The sequence below is a fragment of the Chiroxiphia lanceolata genome, chromosome 6, assembly GCF_009829145.1.
Source record: "Chiroxiphia lanceolata isolate bChiLan1 chromosome 6, bChiLan1.pri, whole genome shotgun sequence".
NCBI lineage: Eukaryota > Metazoa > Chordata > Aves > Passeriformes > Pipridae > Chiroxiphia > Chiroxiphia lanceolata.
Window position 1 is genome coordinate 27,219,970 of NC_045642.1, and position 17,157 is coordinate 27,237,126.

At 40.5% G+C, this 17,157-nt stretch overlaps 2 protein-coding genes across 2 annotated transcripts in view; both read right to left on the bottom strand.

Annotated features, from left to right (window-relative positions):
- EHD4 (EH domain containing 4) overlaps window positions 1-3,928 on the bottom strand; it is a 29,978-nt gene extending 26,050 nt beyond the window's left edge. The window contains exon 1 of the mRNA XM_032689794.1: window positions 3,620-3,928. Coding sequence (XP_032545685.1) covers window positions 3,620-3,855 — 236 coding nt within the window. The 5' untranslated portion in view covers window positions 3,856-3,928. The remainder of the gene's footprint in view (window positions 1-3,619) is intronic.
- Window positions 3,929-7,600: 3,672 nt separating this feature from the next.
- LOC116788434 (cytosolic phospholipase A2 epsilon-like) overlaps window positions 7,601-17,157 on the bottom strand; it is a 41,161-nt gene continuing 31,604 nt past the window's right edge. Inside the window, exons 15-22 of the mRNA XM_032691277.1 lie at window positions 16,785-17,010; window positions 15,169-15,283; window positions 14,603-14,740; window positions 12,768-12,875; window positions 11,485-11,673; window positions 10,426-10,592; window positions 9,524-9,710; window positions 7,601-7,866 (exon numbers count right to left, since the gene is read on the bottom strand). Of these exons, the coding sequence (XP_032547168.1) occupies window positions 7,601-7,866; window positions 9,524-9,710; window positions 10,426-10,592; window positions 11,485-11,673; window positions 12,768-12,875; window positions 14,603-14,740; window positions 15,169-15,283; window positions 16,785-17,010 (1,396 nt within the window). The remainder of the gene's footprint in view (window positions 7,867-9,523; window positions 9,711-10,425; window positions 10,593-11,484; window positions 11,674-12,767; window positions 12,876-14,602; window positions 14,741-15,168; window positions 15,284-16,784; window positions 17,011-17,157) is intronic.

Sequence of the window (17,157 nt, forward strand, 5' to 3'; positions counted from 1 at the left end):
AGGTAGTATTAAAAAAAATTACAGCTTTCACTCAAAGAAATTAAGAACCTACCCCCCCCCCCCCCCAACTCCTGAAGAAATAGATGCAGCTGTACAAGTGATTGCACACTACTTGCAGACTCCAGATACTATGCACACAAAAGGGTGCTTTCACAAAAGCCAGCTCTGGCTGAGTTTAAATAGCAGGAAGCTTACCGTTTTTAACCTCTGAGTAATACCTATAAGCAAAGTAAAAGCACTGACTGGCAATCTGAGGAATTTACTTCTGGTTTGTCTCGTGTTGATAAGTTCTTTAAAAACAGCAGTCTCTTACACTTTTAAAATAGAAAAATTAATGACAAGGTAAACATTACTAGACTAAAAGTTTAATTAACTGTTAGAAGAAAAAGGTCAAAAACTACAAAATTGCATTGACTACCTTCTATTTCTTTTTCGTACACTACAATTCTCCCCTCCTGTCCCTCCTTTGGCCATTTTTTCTCCTAAAGCAGCCAGAAGAATTTGTGACCATTCCAGAAGCTGCATGGCCAATAGCTCACACACAAAATAAGGAAATGGCTCTCACCATCCTCCCACTTCATTAAACACAATCGGACAAGTATTAACGTTTGGGCGTGGATATATTTGTTTGAATTATCATCATTGTCAAATACTTGAATAAAACATTATCGCTGCACTACACCTTAGACAGCAAAACTGGCTGAATTCACTGCATTGTTCCAAGTGCCAAAGCGGATAAACAGCATCAAGTGAAAAAACATAAGAGCTGCTAGAAACCTGGAAGTATTTGTTTGCATATTTAATCCCAAAGGATATTCAGTCATTGCTAGATCAGTGTTTTCCATAAAGCCTTAGTGGAAGGAACTGGGTGGATATGGATGTGTCAGAGGTATGAAAATGTGAAGTTCTCACAAAAATGGCTAAATCACAGTAAATCCCAAATGAATATTTGACAGCTGAAGAGTATTGTAATATTCACAAGTAAATCAAAACAGTAAACACTTAGGTAGATGTAGTATGCCCTCCAGACTATGAAATGAAAAAATTAGAACAAAAAGCAGTTTTAATTAAGATTTAAAATAATGTTTATTAAAAGGTTTGCAGGAAAAAAAACCCCACTACCGTCTTCTACTTCATTCTAAGAAAAACTATCTATAGTAAACCAAGAATTATATGACAATCTTGAGAGTGTATGACTTTTTTCCATGGGAAATTCAGCCTACCAGAGGAGAAATTTATTTCTGGCTGACCTGGACATTATAATATTTTCCCATATCTTCATCTAAGTTTGGCACTCAACATACAAGAACTTCTCTTTTTTTTTCCCCTTCTTTTTCTTCTCTGAACTGGATTTTGAGTAACAGTCCCTATGACACTATTGTCTAAGTTGCTGCCCATCTTGAATGGAGTGTTTTCTCATGCTGATTAAGCCAATGATTATCTATTCCATACATAACACTGAAGTAATGAATATTGATAATGGTGCAGTCAGACTGTGGTCCTTTAGAAGCAGTAACAGCTGTTCTATTACTGACTTGGGCTCCCCAGTCAATGCCTGTCTTCTCCAATACCCAGTAAGGGATTAAACCACTCTGCAACCTACAAAAAACAGGGACAGGAGAAAGGGTAAGAGAGTGGATGAAGAGAAAGGCACATCACAGTAGAAGTCATCTCCTCCACTTAGTCAGATATTTTATTAAAACACATGAGAAAACATATCTGAAAACTTTATCTCTCTCAATTTTTTCTGGGCATCTTCGCCCAGCAGTGACCAATGCTAAAAAAAAGCTGGGAATAGCTGTTATAAACTATACATCTTTTCTCATTCAGACTGTACCTTAGTATCAGTCAATGCTGTTGCTCAGTATTTTATGAGGACAGTGATAACAAGTTCCTCGCAAAGCAACAGTACCAAAAATACATTTATGGCACTGCAAGGAATATCAGTGTTTCTAAGCACAATATTGACTTGCACTCCAGTCAAATATGGACAACTATAAAGGACAGAAAAGTTGAATGTCCATAAAACTGTGTTCTCATCCAAGGCAAACTTACAGGAAGGGAAAGTTTTTTCCTATGAATTGCAAATGACAGAGTAACTCTGCTGACAGGCAGGACAGGTTCTGGTATGTACATATTTGAGACTGTTCTGTCTCCCACCCCATGCTCTCCCTATTCCCTGTCCATAAGCCAGCTAACAATGCTTATCTGGAAATTTATAGACTCACAAAGCAATTGTAATTTTAACGAAGAACATGAATCAGCATGGTTACAGAAATGTTAGAAAAATCCAAATCATCCTTCCCACAAACACACACCTTCTTGTGACTATATGTGGGGATCCTGAAACGAGGTTTCTTTTCTTTTAATTACAGATATATTTCTCTTTTAATAATATTCCTCTGAGCAACACCACTTTATGTGTTTGCAGGAATTCAGTAATATAATCAGTAAAGAACCAAGTTCAAGCCTGCAATTAGCTGGTTGTAAAACCAGAAAAGACACATGATTAGTTCTGTAAACATCTGAAAAGCTCTCAGGTGATTAAAGGTAAACATTGCTCTTCAATGGAGAGGGGAGGTAGGTCTTTTGCACTGCAAAAAGAAAACAGTGTTATGGCAAGGCTGCCCGTAAGCTTTGGAACCGAAAGATAAATATTTGTAAAATTTACAGAAGGACTATAATGAACCTCAGATATAAGTAAGTCAAAATTTGATCCAATTGACTGGTCAGTGTCTTTTGCAGAGTTGGGCATAACCTTAGATTGATTTGTAAGGGGCACATGAGAGGTAAACACACTCAAATACGTGCAAAGTATTCACAGGTTGCGCTTACCCAAGACATGCTTCGGCTTCATAAAAATGAGCTTCTAAGAAACTTAAAAATAAAGAATACAGGAGAGACAGAAAATACTACAACAGGAACAACACTGTTAAGCTGCCTTAGTAGTGATACTGCTTTTTCATTGTCATTGATCAAAATAAAGGGACGGGCGGGGGGAGGAGAGGGTGGTGAGCCGTTCCAGGTACCCTACGCTTTTTGCCCAAAACTCTTGTCACGTTACTCTTTTATCATCACATGTAATCTGTGCGTGATACTTTCGGGAAAGAAGGGGAAGGAGAGAAGGTTAAACGGTCCGTGACAGCCGGTGTAGTCATACCGTTTTAATACGAAATGCCTGGTTTTCCTTTGAAATAATTTAGAGATTAAAAGAACAAAGAGGAAGTAGACACTTTCTCGGCAGAACACGAAACAGATAATATTCTTGAACAGGAAGCTAGCGGCGAGCTATAGAGCATGTAACAGGCTCGGGAGCGGCATCATCCTCGATACACCACGGAGGCTCTCGGCTAAGCCCCGCTCCTCGGGAGGGGGGCCGCCCGCCCGCCCCGCGGCTCGGCACGGCTCGGCGCAGCGGGTGGGCGGCCAGGCGTGCGGCCGCTGCCCCGCACGGGCGGGCTCGCCGCGGGGAGCGCCGCCAGAGCGTGGGAGGGATTAACCGCAGGGCAGCAACGCCCCGGGCAGGAGGTGACCGACGAGGAGCGAGCGGCCGGTGGGGGCGAGGCGCGCAGGGCGTCGGCCGGCGCTCCCCGAGCGGGGCCGGCCGCGGGTTGCCTACCGGATGAAGGTGGTCTTGCCGGTGCTGTACTGCCCCACCAGAAGCACCATGGGCTTGTTCTCGAAGTCGGCCTCCTCCAGGGCGGGCGAGTGGAACTCATGGAAGCGGTAGTGCTCCTCCAGCGGCAGCAGCTTGCGGAGGTAGAGGTCCCGCAGCCCGCCGGTCACCGTCTGCACCAAGTCGGTGCCGCCGGCGCGCTCCCGCCCGCCGCCCTGCTTGCTCAGCCAGCTGAACATCACGCCGCCGCCGCTCCCGTCTCGCACCGCCGATGCCCGCACTGCCGATCCCGCACTGCCGCCGCGCCTCCCGCGCACGCAGCCGCCCACGGGGCGGGCACAGCCGGGCCGGCCCCGGCTCAGGGGCGGTGCCAGCGGCGCCACCCGCGCTCGGCTCAGCGGCGGGGACGGGCGGGGCCATTCTCACTGCAGTACGTACCCTGGGTGCTGGGTGCGGTTTAGGGTTTTCTGAGGGTTATTACTTTTTTCATAGTCAGAGGATTATATTTTTGTGCCACAAATCCGCCTCCGGAGGTTAATTGTACGCGCTTCTCCTCTACGCTAAAATCTCAGCAATGCAATCCGGAGAGCTTTTGACAGCTCCGATCTGAACGTAGAATCGCCCAAATACTTTTCGTGTTTTTCTGATAATGGTTGCTGTCTCTGGATGCCAAAGAAGTCTGTGACTAAGCGCGGTGGTGTTTAGCTACGACAGCAGGCAACTGGTTTAAACAGAATGAAAAATCTTAGTATAACATTGAAATGTTTCTGTGGGACGTGTGTAACGATACGGCCTTTAGTTTTAATCTTAGGTCCAGTGTCGTGTTAAGCCACATGGAAGGATCACCTTTTCCACTGATTTTACAAGAGATTGTAGTGGAATATAACACCACATTCACGAAAACTTTGAAGAAGTAAATAAAACAAATACGTTTTTCTCTGACATGAAAGTTTGTCTGTGCTCACTATGTAAAGAAAAAAAACTTGGGGTCCCTGAAAAAAAAAAAAGGGGGGGGCATTTTTTTGCTGAATCTGCATGTAAACACTATGTCACAAGTTTTATCTTTTGTGCCTTGGCTCCCTTGCAGCATCCTTATTTAACTCCCCTTTTGCTGGTCCAGCACATCTACTGATTCACATTTTTAGCTAGGTATTTCTCTTCCTTCTCATTCCCATATTGAATACTACATTTTTTCAACATGCTCCAGCTCTTTTCTAAATACATCAGCAGGTTTAGATGTGCCCTTTCCACCTCCTTCCTCTCCATGCTGTTCCTCAAAGAACAGATGTTAGGCTTTAGCAATTCTCAGTCCTGGGCATTTAACCACTTTGCCTTTTCTTGGTTCCTTGCTTGGCATTTTATTTAGGGCCGTGCATATGTTTTGCAACTCTTTTCTTGCAATTTCCATGCTGAGTCTAAAGATTTTATACCATTTCACGTAGGGTCGTGCTGACTGGCTTCCTCATTTTTTGAAATCCCCTTTTTATAGTTAGGTTTTGTATTCCTTTCATTTTCATTGTATTTCTCTATGGGTTAATTCATAGGTAATTAAGTTATCCTTCTCATTACTTACATCTTCTCCATGTTACTTCAGTAATTTCTTTTAAATTAATCTTGTATCACCACATCTTTAGGAGGTCTGACTGCTATTGATTGAGCTATGGAAAACTTAAGTACAGCAATGTGCAGCGAGACTGCTTTCCCATTTGTCTTTGCTGCATCCAGTATTTTAGTGACTGGAAAATGTCACATACCTCACATACCCCACAGGGCAGGCATTGTCTCACACTGTCCTCCTAGTTTCTGAGATTTATGATTCAGTGCAGGACTGAGGCAGATGCAGAACCTTTGTATTTTTGCAGTCCCTAAAATTATTCCAGTGAATGCGTCAGTCAGTTTTTGAATGCATAAACTTTTATCAACAAGAAAATCCAGGGTTAGCAAAGTCTGTAACTTAATTACATGTTGCGTCCAGAACAACTTCACTTTATTACCTGCTGCTTGATAGTTTTGTCTGATTACCTTCAGGTCTGGTCTTAGAAGAGAGGTGCACAGTCATTCTTTGTTCATCTTCCACAGGGCACTCCAGATTTTCTATGTCTCTCTTCTCTGCTCCTGATGCCTCTTGTCCTTTTTCTAGGTTGCAGATTCCTTATCTATTCGTGCCTTGTGTGTAAGCAGTTCCAGCTCCTTGATCAACCCTGTCATTTTCCTCTGTAGTCTCGTTGAATATAGAAAATGGAGGTACTGAGTAATTATTTCATGCAAGCTTTTTGAAATGGGATAAAGTGTTCATTGTTCTCCATGACCCTTTTGTGTCTGCTGGAAAGCAGCAGAAAGGGCAGGGAAGTGTTTGCACTCACACACCTCGTTCTGCTTGTCTTCAGAGTTCCTGTCTAGATGCTTCCAGCTGTCAGTGAAATAATTTTTGCCCTTCAGACAATAAAGCTCTAACTGTATATGGGAACCTGGGAGTGCTTCCAAATTCCCAGGTCTGGCCGTGCCCTCTGGCTATGTCCTGTCCTATATTATGATGACATCCAGCATTCATCAGCACGACTGCTATCTCTTATTTCCATGAGAGATAAATATTGGGCATATAGTCCATACAGGAGCTGTATGGGATCTGGCAGTGTGCAGGTAAACGTTCACAGTGATAAACAGTGTGTAAATTGTGTTCAAGTGGTAAAGAGGACGATTACATTTCTGTGCACCACCTAGGAGAAGACCCTCAACATTGAGGGCAAAGAAATTTGTGAGAATTCCATTTTTGGCCCACAACAACAGGATTTCTTGACAAAGAATGCTACAACAGAACTGAGGAGTGAGGAAGCCTGTTGGAAACATGGGCTTGTAGATACAAGATGTCTAATAAATAAACCAATAGCACTGAATAAAAAACTTAGAAAAAGAATAAATGGAGAGTTGGGATTCAATCTGCCAAAAAAACCAGACTACTTCCTTGTAGCCATGTTAATGTCACAACCAAAGTGCCAGAAAGCTGAAAACTGATGATTAGTTAACTTCAGTTGCAATATTCTACAGCAAGTTAAAAAATCACATTTGCATGAGTGGTATTAGGTATACAATTTTAGCTCTGCTTTGTCTGTGTTTCTTTGTGTCTTTTCAATGTAATAGTCTCAAAAAATTTTAAAGCTTTAAATCTTTGTTATATGTCAGTAACATTTAAATCCAGCTGGAAAAAATAAATTAGCATGAGTCGTTTCTTGTGGAGATGGATCTTAAATGTAACAAGCGTAATCCCAAACTCAAGGGATTCCCAGGATTCTGGGTCATTTTACATCAAGGTCTGGAGCAGGCACAGTTTCTTGTTTAATAATTTTTCAACAGCTATGAAATGTCTGAATGTTGGATTTAATTGTCTTGCTACAAGAGGAAGAAGCACCTAAAAGAAATGGCTTTTACATGTATTTACTATGAAAAATGTTTATTTACTGTAACTCTTACTCAAAAAATGTGGTTTATTATATAAATTTAAGATTTATTTACAGCCACATAAAGTCTCCTTAGTTCACAAATGGCTTTCTTGATTTTATTTTAGAGACAATGGATTTTGTTCTTTGCTGCATTTCTGAACTGACAATCTTCTGTTTTTATAGCACAGGTAGAGAACAAACACAGTCAGTGTGAACTTCCTCATGCTTCTTTGTCCACACATTTTGGCCCTGGTCTGGAAGGTCAATTCTGCAAGTACAAATGGAGCACAGCCTCATCCAGCCACAATCCTGAGATTTTCAACAAGGGAAGCACATCAGTTTATTAAGGAAGAGCTCTGTCTTTTTCTGTTTATTCCCTCCACTGACAAGCAAGCTTTAGCAGTTTTGATGACAAATAAAGTGCTATTCTTAGCCTTCTTTGGCTTTTCTTCACTTCCTAATAAAATTAATTTTCTTCTTCATTAACAGGACTCATAGATATTTTATTTCATATTCCCTAGTTCTGGGCAGTCAGCCAAATGCTAGGTTACCCTCTGTCAGGCACACACATACCGTACCCATCAGGTGCTTTTTGCAGAGGTTGCTCTTTCTTGTGCTGCTTTTTCCGCTCCACAGCAGTATGCAAGGCCTGAAGAATCAAATCTTTGTTGTTCTGGACATTGTAGTAACTGAGATTAACAAGTTTGTCAAAATCTTCTTCTGAATAGCTCAGATTGTTTATGTAGTATGGACCACAGGCATTTGCAACATCAACATCACCGTCTGCCATCTCTGAGGGACTCCGTTTCACACCTAACGGAAAACAATGACTTGGTTAATTTACAAAAAACAGTGTCTGAGTGTTTCGCAGGCATGCAAAAATAGCGGATCACAACCCAAAATTTTCCCTTCGTAGATGTTTTATTGCTGGGATATTTGGTTGGCAGCAGGGAGTGGAGAAGCTTGTAGTGGTGAGTCAAGTAGGAGTTGTCCTGGGTACTCTTGGAAATACCAAAACAGGTAAAATAGTTCTTTTGAGCACAGGAGGGTGAGATTCCCTGTCTCCTCTTCTAGCTCTGGAGTGAGCTGTCAGCATAGTCCTCACGTTCCCCTCCTTGCTGACACTTTCCCAGGCCAGCCTCTGCCTTGCTGCAGCCTCCCAGCCACCACAGCACCCTACACTTTTAGCCAAGGTGCAAGTGAATGGCAATTACTCTTTCTCTCTTTCTTCCCTTTCTCCCAAAGCAGACAGCAGCAGCAAGAGCCTTGTGACAGCATGGGTTTTTTTCCAGATGATGAGCCTGAAATCATGAGTTCTGGAAATTATTGACGGGGAGAGGGGAGACACAACAGCTCTACAGAGCTAGAAGAGCTCTACAGAATGCATTATAGAAGAGCAGCTCAGAAGTTAATTCTCAGTTACTCTTCTAGTTCTTTCTCCTTTTCTCTTTTCCCTAATTCCCTTTACAAAGGGCAGCTGCAGAAACTAACCTTTCAGTTATCTGATCTTTGGAAAAAGCTGGGGTAGAACGGTGTGCACACCTGCATAAATACCCTTAGTCTATTTGAATCCTGTTCACAACCCCAGTTGTATACATCAAATATGCAATGAACTCAATCCAAAATATTGACAAAGCAAAAGTACCATATGATTTTTTTAAACTTATTTAAAATAAAATGATAAGGATGGATACAACTGGGACAATATTTTCTGCATTTGTTTTGATTTTAAATTTATTATACCATATACCAACCTAGAACTTTTGGCTTTCAGGATACTGTGGGGCTTTGAAGTGAACTCACAACTGGAGTTAGGGACTGTAGCATCTGAGACTTTTGGTACCAAGAGAGTAGTATGGCATGTGAGATATGGTACCAGGACTTAGAATTCATCTGTTTTGAAGTGACTGGCAATATTGCTATCGAAACTCTTTAAATTTCAAAGTAAAATTCACTGAAATGAACAGAAACTGTCAGTGTGGCTGTGTTGTACTTTCATCACTTCACTATGTCTCACAGCTACATTTTCATCACTTTGCTAGTTTGCACTTTTGTTTTCAAGGTTATCTGCCTAACTGTGAGCCTGGAAATTATTTTAAACAATGAAATCCTTAGATTCCCCAGAGCATTCTTTAACGGGAAAGGATGACAAGTATGAGAGGAAATAACCCTGCTTATTTCTGCCACTGCAGATAAACAGAATATACTTTTGCTCAGTAAACTCTAAACCTACCTATGAAAAGCCAAAAAAAAAAATCTGAAGAGGGGTATATGGGCCAAAGGCTGATCACAGCTTCTTCTCTACTGTCCAGGACAAATCACATATTTTAAGTTTCATAATATGGTTCAGATCTAAGCAAAGAGAGTCCAAGTCTGTTTTTACAGCATGATCTGAAGAACAGATATTGGCCAGTGAAAAAGAAAAAGAGGGTATCTGCTGCCTCAATGTGATGGGTAACAATAAACTTACCTGGTGCTTTGTATTCCCTGAAGGTGTCATTTACTAGAGGGAAAAATACCACAATGGGTGTTTCTGGGCTTTCTTGATCACCAACAATGTAGCATTCCTTCAGATGTGGGGTTTCCTGATCATCTGGCACCTTTCTAGGAAATGGAATTCCCTGTTTTGCAAAGTATTTAGAGGCTTCTTTCAGGGGCTAGTTGCCACAATAGGAAAAAAACAAAACAAAACAAAACAAAAGAAAACATCAGAATATACAGGAAGAACTTTGAATTTGACCAAAACCTAACTTCACTAGGAATATTTGTGAGGTAAGGGACAGGTACTGACATATTATGACACATACCCACTTTAGATGCAGATTGTTTATGGAGCCAAGACCTGGAAGGCCAGAGCCAAGTGAGATGGATCTGGGTCCAAATGCCTGTCTTTGAAAATCTACATGCCACATTTGGATATGAAAAAAGCTGTCTTTAGATGATGTTTTATTCCTAAGGAATTTAACATTCCTAAATACAAACTGTTCTTGCATTTATTTGCATATCTGGCCTTCTGCATCAAATCCCTCTATTGTTACAGTTGTATTGTCCTGAGAATATATTTTCTTATGCATAAGAATATATATGATTGCATTGAGAAGTCCTGGCACTGTTTAAAGGCATTTAGCTTCATTCATTCTGCATCTGACTGCCTTCAAATCAGCTGAAACCATTTACTCGTAAAAATGGGAAGATTCAGTTTACTAAATTATCACTTCCTGATAACACTTGTACTGTTCAATAAACATATGTAATCTTGGTAAGTTGTTAACTTATTTACACTTCGCAGATACTCTATGAGTAGAGGATCAGCTATTCTGGGAATTCAGTGATGAAACAGAAAAATAATAAAGAAGAATGTACAAGGCTCACCCCTGTCTGAGAGCCTGAACTGTAGTTGAAATGCAAAATGACATCCACTTTCCTTTCTGGTCTCATAAGGGGTGGATAACTGGTAGCAAAGGCAAATGCAGTATCAATCAGGATGAGGTAATCTGTTGCTGTTGTCAGGTGGTTTGGCTGAGAGTCAAGCTCACAGTCTAGAAAAGAAGCATATTTTTTCAAAGGAGGTACCTCAATGCAAAAGAGGTGCTGAAGAAAGTTTATTGTTAACAAAAAGAGAATTTAACTTTTCTTGGGTCTTAGATCTACCTATACAGCTGATGGGTGCAGTTCAGTCATTTCTCAGTTCCTCATCTGGCTTCCTCTTTTCACTATTTACTCTGCAATTTCTTTGGCTTTCCTCTGATTAAAAGGGGTTGATTTGGGGCTCTGGAAAACAGGGTTAATTCCATCCCCTGCTTTTATGTATGAGTCTGATCAGGTTGGAGAGGGGGTGGGTTGTGTTTTGGGTTTGGTGTGGTTTTTTGTTTTGTTTTGTTTCTTAAAATGGGATCTCACTGTCTCAACACGCTAAAGACATTTGGTGCCTTGCTTGCTATGAGAACAGGCGCAGAGCTACAATGGTACATGGAAGACCTGGAAGATCTTGATTATGAAAATTCCCAACCTGGATAAGAGGGAATACTGTTACAAAGGTTGTATCTTACTTACAATTAAAAATGTAACAGGAAATAGGGCTCCATCCCACATCCCATGAGTAATGGCCAGGCAAGAGACAGCGTTTGGTGGCATCAGTGCCACGTCACAAGCATGCAGGTTGGATGGCTGGCACATCAGCAGACATATGCTGAGTGACTGGTAGAGATGTTTCTCATCTATTGGTCATGAAACTTCATGAAATTTTTTAAGAACATATTTTTGAAGCCTCTCCTGCTACCTAATTTCAGCTTTCAGTGCAAACAGTTTCAAATATTATCGGAACATGGGTACAAAACAAAAAAGCAGTCAGATAGATAATCTTTTAAGCATGGTTTCTTTTTGATAAGGATCGTTTAAACAATAACTCAAAGCAGGGTGCTATTACCATACCTTTCCACTTGGAAAACTCGCTCTCTAGGTAGTTGTTGTTCATCTGGAGGCCCTTCAGGAAGTTATGGATTTCTGATGCTGCTGGACGTAACATTGCAACATCTCGGAAAATGTCTGAAAAGCTGTCAGTGGGACAAACCACTCGAGTATCCAGCTCATTTGGTCTTATAGGGAATAGGGTTTCATCATCTGCAGAAGAAAGAACAACAGTTCTTGTATGCCATTTCATTGTTGATGTCAATCTATGCAGTCATGATTTGGTTTAATATGTTTGGCAAAACTGTAACTTCTTTCTCTTTTTATTTCCAGGATTTCCAGAAATATCAGTTTTTCAGTAAGCTTTGAAAAATCTCTTTCTTCTTCTCACTTCACAGTGATAAAGACATTATTTGTACTGCAAAACGATCCACCTCGCCTGTTACAAATTTCATTGCTTTTCTCTTTTATGCACTAAATATCTTGTGCTTACTTTGTCTTCCTTTTCTACTCCATGTTACAGTTTCTTTCTCAGACACACGCATAAAAAGGCACATAAACACAATCTCTCAGCCACATAAATATAATTAATGTTCCTCACGAGTAAATGTAAGCTCCTTGTTTTAAGAACAAGAAACTACACCCCACAAGTGAAAGAAGATAAAATAAATAATCTTTTTTGCTACACTTCTCTTCCTTCTCATCTTTTTTCTCTGTAACATGTCTGTCTTGTGTATTTCTCTTTGAAATCCCACTCTGCAGATCTTTCTTCACTTTTTAGTATGTTTTACAAGTCTAATCCTTATAACTAGTTTGGAGTGACTTCCATTAGTACTGAAGTTTCTATCAATGCTTTGTAGACTTCAGAGATGCAAAGATGATGTTTGCTCTTGCTTCTGTGATTCTTCATGCCACACTTCAACTTCTGAGAAAAGAACTGGGAGATTGTGGAATGCTACGGGAGGCTTTTATTCTCTTCTACTCTACAGAGATATTTTTCTCTAGTATTGCACCTGTGCTCAGAAAACATCTCATAAGAGGGCCATTCTCTCTTTTTTTTTTTTTTTTGTGACATATTCCATGGGTTCTTTTCTTATGCAACTGAAATGATTGACATACTATAATACATGGCATTAATTTCCTCCAGTTTCCATGTGGATAATAGAAATCCCTGAAAAGGAAGTTCTAAAATGGCCTTGAAAAATTCAGTGAGAGAATAGAAGCACAGATAATAAGAAAAAAATATAAAAAGAGATAAAAAGAAGAGAGGTAAAATAAAGTAACATAATCATGTAAGAATAACCCACCTATGTCAGTAATTTTGTCTCGGGTCCATTTGTGCCAGAAGTCTTCTGAATGAACAGATATATACCAAGCATCCATAAGATTCAAGGAGAATACACTGCTCCAGATCCCTGTGGCATAGGATATATTTGACAGAAGATAAACCGATAAAGACCTGAAAGCATTTTCATTCACCTTCGGTATCTTCTGCATTCTCTAGCAAATGTAATTCATTATACTATACTAATTCATTATACTATATTAATGCACAAATAGAAGGGACTGTCTTTCTAAATTGGTATAGGAATCCAAAATGTATTTGAAGAATCTAATTTATTGGCATATATTAAGAGGGCTGGTAGCTTTTTTAGTATATCTGCTAACACATTCATTTTTGTTACATGGCAAGTAATATTTTGTCAAGTTCATCTTAGTATTTTCCATCTGTCCTTATCATTTGTTACTCTCCAAGTTCCCAGCATTTGTAATTCTAAAGGTTTCATTTGTTTCTAGCATAATCCTATTACAGGTATGCAGTTATCATGCAGGACTATCAAGTACATTCAAGATTAGTATGCTAATATTCCTTAGAATGAGGAAACCAACTTAAAAGTTTTGAGAATAGGAAGTGCAAATGTATGAGTCTTTTGATTTTTCTTCTAATTTTTTAGGATTTGGAGCATATCTGCATTCCATTTTCAAATTCATCTACTAACTGGTCCAGGCTGACACCCATCTGCAGTCTATCAGCCTGATGAAACATCATTATGTGATATGCTTGGATGTGCCAGGTGTCCCACAGTGCCTTCCTGAACCTTTCAAACTGGTGCTCTTGGGAGGAAGAGGCCACACCTGAGTAGCCTGGTGTTCTCTTGAGCCAACAATGCCAGCCTGCAGCCAGAGGGATGGGTTTGGCCATGCAGGAAAGGACCGCAGGACCTACATGATCAGTCCTTGCCTTGTTCAGGAGCTGCGGTGCAAAGGAATTTGCTGAAAACCTTTCGAATAATTGTGTCACTGGACACTGCCTGTACGAGGGGAGGAACTCTAGCTCACTGTCAGGGAACAGGGGCAGAAATGTCCTAGCATTGCTCTAGAGAAGCGAGGAAGAAAGCACCAAGGTGGGAGGTGTAGGAAGGGCCTGGTGACTTGCCAGCATTTCTGACCACAGAAGAGGAGAGCTGAGTACCTTATCTGAAATTGCAGCCAGGGAGAGAAAGATACTGAGTTGCTTCCTTACATCTCACCACTAGCTATAGTGAAATCTCCACACAAGCAGAAAGTCTCAACTTCTCAAAAAAACCCCCTGAAACTTCCTTTTTCCTTCATGCAGTTGGTGGAAGTAGGAAGAACAATGAGGCAAGAGATTGCTTTCGCAAAGGGAAGAAAGATTTCCTTACTGCTTTCACTTTCTTGTGCAAGAGGGAAAAAAGACAAATATTATGACCTATCTGCACTCTGAAATGAAAGTGTTATCCTAAGAATTAATCAGGGCTAGGTGTGACAGGAACTTTGTAGATAAAAGTGGGTATTTTGGAGACTTGGGTTGCAGAATAAACTGATGATTTAACTTAGTGGCAATGATATACAAGTTTTGTTGCTGACAAAGACATACAAGTATTGCGAAGGCCTCATGTCAGTAAGCATAACCACATATAAAATCAAGTAAATCTGTTCAGCTGAATAAAATCAGAGAGAAAACAAAAAATCCTTCAGATGGTAACCTGTTATCAGTTCTAATATTTTACCATATACTGCTCCTGGTAGATGAAAAAAATACTAACTGCTTCATTTCAGAAGAAGGTTTGTGCAGAAGCAGATTATATTATTTTACATTTCCCCAGAACAAAAAAATCACCTTCCAAAAAGCAGATTCTGGATTCTGGGATTTTCTTCATGAGGCGACCCATGAAGAACTCACTGCCAAAATCTTCTGCACGAATGAATGCTCCATATTTTGGGAATCCTACCTCATAAGGGGTGAATTCCACCCATTCTAAAAGAAAAAGAACAAGGCAGTCTGATTACAGCATCAGAAGTATAATTATTTGAATAAAACATATGATATTGGCCAGGTTAAGACAGACTGCTTTCTAAATAACACTTTGCAAGAAGACATTTATTCACTGTACATTTCACAGTGGTAAACGTTAAGAGCCAATTGTCCTCTTACATCTAAATGTCTTTACAAACTTTCTGAAGCTTTCTACAGAAATGCATACAGATAATGTCCTCCATCATTCAACTTTTGATCCTGAATACAAGATAAACATACTAAGGCCTTCAAAAAATTAACTATTAAATTTCTGCTCTGAAATAGATTGACCTTTTAGTGTATTTGTGCATTGAATTGATTTCTTCATCTAATCCGAAATTGACCCCAATTAGGAACAAATGTTAAATGCAATTCTAGAGTATTATTACCTCTAAAATCCTGGTCGCTGATTTTATCCTTCACATTGAGAGAGAGGTAGATGGGCAGGGGATTTTGACCCTGATTGAGTGCCTGCTGCTGATCTGTGAGCTTATGGGAGTCCTCCTGTTTTGAATAAGGACAGTAGCTGAGGACAGTTAGATGACACAAAGAGCTTCTCACTTCATCTAAGCCTGAGTGGTGACAACACAGTGCATATAAGACTCCAACTGGGATGCTCCCCACCTGTTTAGTTCAAAGGGTCATGACCCTCCCCTACCCCAGCACTTGAGCACACAAATAGTCCTAAGTTCATATGTTGAAAAAAATACGAGATTTCAATGGTAGGGAGAAAATGTTGTTATTCACATTTTTGTTTCAGAAAAAAATGTCTGGAAACATTTGAAAATCTCTTTCGAACAGAAATATTTAATTTCAAAAGAGTAAAACTTTTCCTGACTGCCCAGAGAAACATTTTTTTCCTCAGACCTGTGACAGAGACAAGGCTCAAACAGAGTTAGTCTTCAGTGAGCCTTGACCCTTAGTGTTTCTGCTGCAGAGCATACTCAGGCAGGGTAGAAAGAACAGGATGGTTTGGGAGTAGAATCAAAGTTTGAAAGGATGCTCAGTGCAGATCCTTCTCAAAGCAGAATTGAAGGTGCTCCTCCACACCAGAGCAGCCCTTGGAAGTATGGCTGTGTCACCAGGGCCACTAGACTTCCCTTGGGCTGTGTTGGTCAGGGGACAGGGCTGTGGCATTGCAGGGACACTCGCAGCTTCCTGCTGAGGAGACCCCCAGGGAGTCTCTAGCACTGTGATGTGGATGCGTGTGGGTTTAATCATATTACAGGGGGAATGTTTTTGGGAGGGAAATATTAATGAAGATTAAAATTGAGCTTGAATATCGCCTTTTGGTGGAAGTGTTTACAGGGTAGCATAATCCCATTAATAGCTCAGAGATACTGGGTTTGGGTTTGTGATTTTCATTTGTTGTCATATTGTGCAGCTTTTTAAAAAGAACAGCGGGATTTTCATTTAAATTTCTACATGTGAGTTCATAGAACCATAGAATGTTTAGGGTTGGAAGGGATCTTAAAGATCATCTAGTTCCAACCTCCCTGCCATAGGCAGGAACACCTTCTACTAGACCAGGTTGCTCAGAGGCCCACCCAGACTGGTCTTAAACACCTCCAGGGACAGGGAGTCCACAACCTCTCTGGGCAACCTGTTCCAGTGCCTCACTACCCTTACAGTAAAGAATTTCTTCCTAATATCTAATCTAAACCTACCTTCCTTCACCTTAAGGCCATTTCCCCTTGTCCTATCACTACATGCCCTTGTGAAAAGTCCCTCTCCATAATCTATATGAAAAACAAACAAGCCAGAAAAAAAAAACCCTTTCTGTAAGGGTGGCCAAACTTATGTTGCCCAGAGAAGTTGTGGAGTCTTCACCTGTGGAGATATTCAAAGCCCACGGTTCAGGGTAGCCTGCCCTTCCTGGTCCTGTTTGAACAAGATGAACTCCAGAGATCCCCTTCAATCTCAACTGATTTTTGATTTACTATCTTCCCTCACTGTTGTATTCACTAAATATTCAAATCTGAAGAGAAAGGTGCTGTTATTGTACCTTGTCATGGAGCATGGCTTCAATGATGAGTCCCCACAGATCCGTGAAACATAGCTGGTGTCCTTCCTGTTTCCTCTGGCACAACTCCTTCAAATAGTATTTCAAACGATCAGTTGCAAAACAAGTAAGAAACTTATTTTTGAGCACATGCTTTCGGGCATCATTGACTGTTTCCTTAAGATCCTTTTGGGACCAGTTAGGATCTTCATACAAGTTTGACATGGTCCTGAAAAAGAAAAACAAAACAAAACAAAAAACCATAAGGAAAGTGTGAATTACTGTGAGTTATGAAGCAGAGCTTTGTGGAGTTATGGAGGCTTGTGTATTATGTCTTAATTTACATGAAAAAACACCATGTATGTGGTACCATCCA